Source organism: Macaca nemestrina, chromosome 7, assembly GCF_043159975.1.
Source record: "Macaca nemestrina isolate mMacNem1 chromosome 7, mMacNem.hap1, whole genome shotgun sequence".
Classification (NCBI taxonomy): Eukaryota; Metazoa; Chordata; class Mammalia; order Primates; family Cercopithecidae; genus Macaca; species Macaca nemestrina.
The window spans coordinates 87,315,034-87,321,033 of NC_092131.1; the positions used below are offsets into that span (position 1 = coordinate 87,315,034).

At 39.4% G+C, this 6,000-nt stretch overlaps 1 protein-coding gene across 9 annotated transcripts in view; it reads left to right on the forward strand.

Annotated features, from left to right (window-relative positions):
* The window catches only part of LOC105496579 (heterogeneous nuclear ribonucleoprotein C), a 59,425-nt gene extending 53,876 nt beyond the window's left edge, over positions 1-5,549 (forward strand). For 8 of the 9 annotated variants that reach the window (XM_071100493.1, XM_071100496.1, XM_071100501.1 and 5 more), the window contains 4 exons: positions 3,384-3,541; positions 4,565-4,678; positions 4,920-5,080; positions 5,180-5,549. In XM_071100493.1, the coding sequence (XP_070956594.1) occupies positions 3,384-3,541; positions 4,565-4,678; positions 4,920-5,080; positions 5,180-5,263 (517 nt within the window). In that variant the 3' untranslated portion in view covers positions 5,264-5,549. The remainder of the gene's footprint in view (positions 1-3,383; positions 3,542-4,564; positions 4,679-4,919; positions 5,081-5,179) is intronic. The other variant, XM_071100499.1, reaches the window with a different exon arrangement.
* Positions 5,550-6,000: the final 451 nt, after the last annotated feature.

The following is a 6,000-nucleotide window of genomic DNA, read 5'->3' on the forward strand; positions in this document are numbered from 1 at the left end:
CACTGAGGCTGGAGTGCAATGACATCATCTCAGCTTACTGCAACCTCTGCCTTCTGGGTTCAAGCAGTTCTCCTGCCTGAGCCCTCCTGAGTAGCTGGAATTACAGGTGTGTGCCAGCATGCCCAGTTAATTTTGGTATTTTTAGTAGAGATAGGATTTCACCATGTTGTTCAGGCGTTTCTTGAACTCCTGGCCTCATGATCTGCCTGCCTCCACCTCCCAAAATGTTGGGGTTACAGGCATGAGTTTCCATGCCTGGCTGGTGTGTTTTGTCTTTTTTGTTTTGTTTTGTTTTTTGAGGTGGAGTTCGCTCTGTTGCCCAGGCTGGAGTGCATTGGCCAGATCTCAGCTCACTGGAAGCTCCGCCAGCCTCCCAAGTAGCTGGGACTACAGGCGCCCGCCACCTCGCCCGGCTAGTTTTTTTGTATTTTTTAGTAGAGACGGTGTTTCACAGTGTTAGCCAGGATGGTCTCGATCTCCTGACCTCGTGATCCGCCCATCTCGGCCTCCCAAATTGCTGGGATTACAGGCTTGAGCCACCGCGCCCGGCTGTGTTTTGTCTTAATCTGTTCAGGTAATTAATGTCTCTAGAGTGTTTTAATTTCTTTGAAGAGGTAGTTAATTACTTTTAATCTGACTTGATTTTATACCAACACTTAACCATCGAGTTTGATTATGGGTACAGTTATAATTCTCCTAGAGTTAATTCTTTTTCCCTTGGTAAAAGATTTTAAACAGCCTAGGCTTAATCAGTAAATAATCAGCAGCTATTGTTGCCTATTTTATAGCTTTCTCAGTGAGAATTTCTAGTTAATTTTTAGCTGGTGCTTGAAGTAGTCATACTGAGCTTCTTAACATATATCCCTTTTAACTTAAAGGTTGTCACACTATGTATGTTTTTTTTTGTATTTTCACACTTATCCTCAACATTTTTCGAGGCAAGGACTACTTCCTCAAATGTGAATGAGAGTCCATTTCTGCCTGAGCAGCATTCTGTGTAACTAAAAGCCCTTTAAGCCCTACTGGCTGAAATAGTGTGAAATATTTTTCTTCAGAAAAGTAGAGAATTTGACTCCTGATTGTGTTCATGGGACTGTTACATAGATTCAAAACAAAATTGTATTACTTGCTTCATTTTGGTTATGGTCAGATGAAATAGTAGGTTTTAAAAGGAAATTCAGTGACAGTAGGGAACTAGGTAGCTAGCTCGGTGGTTTAGATGCAGGTGCCAGTGAAGGTTAGTGGCTTAGGAGGTAGATTATATATATCCATTGGACTGGGGCTTAAGCTCAGTTTAATGCTCATGGATACGGATAACTCATTTTGATTTACCTCCAGAAATTGTTATTATGCAATTTGTGCAAGTGTTATCTCACACAAAGGGTATCAGTTTCTGAACACTGATATTTTATAGTTTCTGTATAATACTTTGAAATATTTTGGTCAAAAAGAGCAAAAGTTTGACAAAATGGGAAAGTAGTAGTGATAATAAAAAGTTTGTTTTTTTTTTTTGCGTTAATTCCCATGAATGGATTAAACTAACAGATTAACCATACTTAGGGGAAATGCCAACTTTTTTTTTTTTTTTTCTTTTGAGACAGTGTTGCTCTGTTCTCCAGGTTCAAGTGCAGTGGTGCAGTCATGATATTCTCTCATCTCCTGGGCTCAACCAGTCTTCCCACCTCAGCTTTCCTTGCTCTTTTTTAATTTAGGAAAATGTTCCTGTCCATAGCCACTCTTGGAACAAGATTAAACATTACTTTGTTGATCTAGCGTGGAAAACACTTTAGGTTAACAGGGGAGAGAATTAGCAATGAGATCTTGTAAATGTTTTCACTACAGGAAGATTGGAGATACTACAACTCAGAATAAGTTGCCACCATTGTATATGTATAAGAGGGAGTATCATGACAAAGATGATTAATAAAATTTTTAAAGTTCTTGATTACATCACATTTATTTTTTAAGAAATCTTTGGAGTTAGGCAGAGCAGTTGGTAGGTGTATTTTTATAGAGTACCTGGGCCTTTGCATTAAGTTAGTTGCATTTTTAAAAAGCTTGTAGAATTAAAGGACTTTCTCATATGTTGCCACAATGGAAATGACAATGTGGAATGTATAAAGTTTAGAACTGATGTCCATGTAAGAAGTATTTGTTCTGTTTTGAATTTTCTCTTTACAAATGTTAGTGTACCAAGCTACTGCTTTGGAGTATCTTTATCAATCACTGGGATACTAAATTTATTATTATAAGACATTTGAAATTAAGATTTTTTTTTTTTTTTTTTTTTTTTTTTTTTTTTGAGACGGAGTCTCGCTCTGTTACCCAGGCTGGAGTGCAGTGGCCGGATCTCAGCTCACTGCAAGTTCCGCCCCCTGGGTTCACGCTATTCTCCTGCCTCAGCCTCCCGAGTAGCTGGGACTACAGGTGCCTGCCACCTCGCCCAGCTAGTTTTTTGTATTTTTTAGTAGAGACGGGGTTTCACTGTGTTAGCCAGGATGGTCTCGATCTCCTGACCTCGTGATCCGCCCGCCTGGGCCTCCCAAAGTGCTGGGATTACAGGCTGGAGCCACCGCGCCTGGCCTGAAATTAAGATTGCTAATAGAAACATCAGTTAGTTGAGCAACCAGTATTTATTTGAGTGCTAAGTGTGTACTGGCCAGTGAATTTAGACACAGGTAAATAGTGAACAAGATAGACAGTGGTCTCTGCCCTGTTGGAATTAAGTGTAAATTTAGTTAGAAATAATACTACCTGTTTTTATATGAGATATTTTATATCAGTAGTATTTATACCCAGCCAACACATTTTGCTATGATTCCCAGTTACATGAAATTGCCCTGATTTTATAGATCTGAAATTTTATGTGGTTCAACCTTTTATCACTAGTTGTAATAATTTTTGTGCTTCTGTGGGTGAAAAGAATCAGATTTCGCTAATGCTAAATACCACTGTTTACATACCCTTTTAATTGGAACCTTTTTAAGAGTATTTGAATTGTTTTTTGTAATGTATATATGAAAAGAATAAGATCCAAACAAAGGCTATTCATTATAATAAATGCCCTGTTAATACTTCCACTAGTACAGAGAAACCATTTATATCCAGTGCTAAAGGCCAGCCAACCATATAATTTGATATGTATGATTTTCTTAAGGAAAAGTTGCTGCAATATTAAAACTATTTTATATGCCTAGGTAAAGAAATAATAGGATAAGATTTCTAAACCCCACTATGGAGATTTTTGCTGGCCTTCTTAATGAAATTTAATAAAAAGAAATGACTGAGAGACAATATTCGTTTATTATTTATCATAAGGTATGTTGAATTGTGCTGAGATAATGTTAGGTTTGAATGAATTCCATTTTCCTTTTATCCAATAGGATGTACAGTTACCCAGCACGTGTACCTCCTCCTCCTCCTATTGCTCGGGCTGTAGTGCCCTCGAAACGTCAGCGTGTATCAGGAAACACCTCACGAAGGGGCAAAAGTGGCTTCAATTCTAAGAGTGGACAGCGGGGATCTTCCAAGTCTGGAAAGTGTATGTATTATTTCATTTTGTGGTTTTGGTATCTCTTGTGTTTTGAAATAGGGAAGCTAATGCAGTTAAAATATTGTTGTGCCACATGACTTTGTGTATTCAAAATAATGGAAGAGGCCAGCTGTGTGGTGGCTCATGCCTGTAATCCCACCACTTTGGGAGGCCCAGCAGGCGGATCACCTGAGGTCGGGAGTTCGAGACCAGCCTGTCCAACATGGAGGAACCCCATCTCTACTGAAAATACAAAAAATTAGCCAGAGATGGTGGTGCATGCATGTTATCCTAGCTAATTGGGAGGCTGAGGCAGGAGAATCGCTTTTACCTAGGAGGCAGAGGTTGCAGTGAGCCGAGATTGTGCCATTGCATTCCAGCCTGGGTGATAAGAGTGAACTCCATCTCAAGAAAAATAATTTTAAAAATCCAAAATAATGGAGGAGACGAGATTGTGACTGAGTGGCCAATTCTAGACTGCAACAGCTAGGTGATTTGAAAGATGTCATTTGACTTTATTTAGTTGAGGTGTGTGTTAAGTTTCTGAGGGTTTTTTTGTGGGTTATTTAAAAACTAAAATTCAGATAGTGTTCAATATATTGATTTTTAAACTTTTCTGTATTGAACTCCTGTAACTGGAAATATGGAAGGCAGTAAAACAACAGAAGGTCTGATGCAGTGACTTACGCCTGTAGCCCCAGATGCTTAGGGGGAGGCTAAGACCCTGGGGATCTAGGCTGTGGTGGGAGGATTGCATGAGGCCAGGAGTTCACTGTGATCATACCTGTGAATAGTCACTGCACTCAGAACTGGGCAATGTAGCGATAACCCAAGTCTAAAAGATACTTAAAAAAAAAAATTACAGTAAGTAATTATAAGCTTTATAGTAGAACCAAGGGCCTTTATTACAGGGAAATCTGTACTGGCTCTGTTTCTCCCTGGGTGCTCCTGATGTAGTCTAGTGCCAGTGTATTTGCTAATTCATATCTTCTGTACATTTGATTTTAATCCATTATTTTGTTTATGTTAAAGTGAAAGGAGATGACCTTCAGGCCATTAAGAAGGAGTTGACCCAGATAAAACAAAAAGTGGATTCTCTCCTGGAAAACCTGGAAAAAATTGAAAAGGAACAGAGCAAACAAGCAGGTAAATGGGTTTTCTGCTTGTTGGGTATATAGTTGGGTTAGTTACGTAAGGCACTTTAAAGTATATGTTGGAATAGTGGAATATAAAGCAATGTAATATGAAACTTGGGGAGTGTGAATTGGGAAGGGTATTTGTGTGGGAGGATTTAGATTTGTGCTGCAGTTCTGTGATCCTTAGTGGGGATTGTCTACATCCTGTGGACATTACTGCCCCTAGACAGACTTGTCCTTCTCATCCCCAGTAGAGATGAAGAACGATAAGTCAGAAGAGGAGCAGAGCAGCAGCTCCGTGAAGAAAGATGAGACTAATGTGAAGATGGAGTCTGAGGGGGGTGCAGATGACTCTGCTGAGGAGGGGGACCTACTGGATGATGATGATAATGAAGATCGGGGGGATGACCAGGTGAAAACCACGGGAAAGGAAAGAAAAAGGTGGTGGAGGGGGGCTCAGGGACACATGGAGTGCCTCTAACTCCATCCTATTTGTGTCTGTTTCTCACAGCTGGAGTTGATCAAGGATGATGAAAAAGAGGCTGAGGAAGGAGAGGATGACAGAGACAGCGCCAATGGCGAGGATGACTCTTAAGCACATAGTGGGGTTTAGAAATCTTATCCCATTATTTCTTTACCTAGGCGCTTGTCTAAGATCAAATTTTTCACCAGATCCTCTCCCCTAGTATCTTCAGCACATGCTCACTGTTCTCCCCATCCTTGTCCTTCCCATGTTCATTAATTCATATTGCCCCGCGCCTAGTCCCATTTTCACTTCCTTTGACGCTCCTAGTAGTTTTGTTAAGTCTTACCCTGTAATTTTTGCTTTTAATTTTGATACCTCTTTATGACTTAACAATAAAAAGGATGTATGGTTTTTATCAACTGTCTCCAAAATAATCTCTTGTTATGCAGGGAGTACAGTTCTTTTCATTCATACATAAGTTCAGTAGTTGCTTCCCTAACTGCAAAGGCAATCTCATTTAGTTGAGTAGCTTCTGAAAGCAGCTTTGAGTTAGAAGTATGTGTGTTACACCCCCACATTAGTGTGCTGTGTGGGGCAGTTCAACACAAATGTAACAATGTATTTTTGTGAATGAGAGTTGGCATGTCAAATGCATCCTCTAGAAAAATAATTAGTGTTATAGTCTTAAGATTTGTTTTCTAAAGTTGATACTGTGGGTTATTTTTGTGAACAGCCTGATGTTTGGGACCTTTTTTCCTCAAAATAAACAAGTCCTTATTAAACCAGGAATTTGGAGAAAAAAAACCCTGGTTTTTTATTTTTGTATTTTATTATTGTTTACTTCAAACTTTGTTTTACAGCGTCCT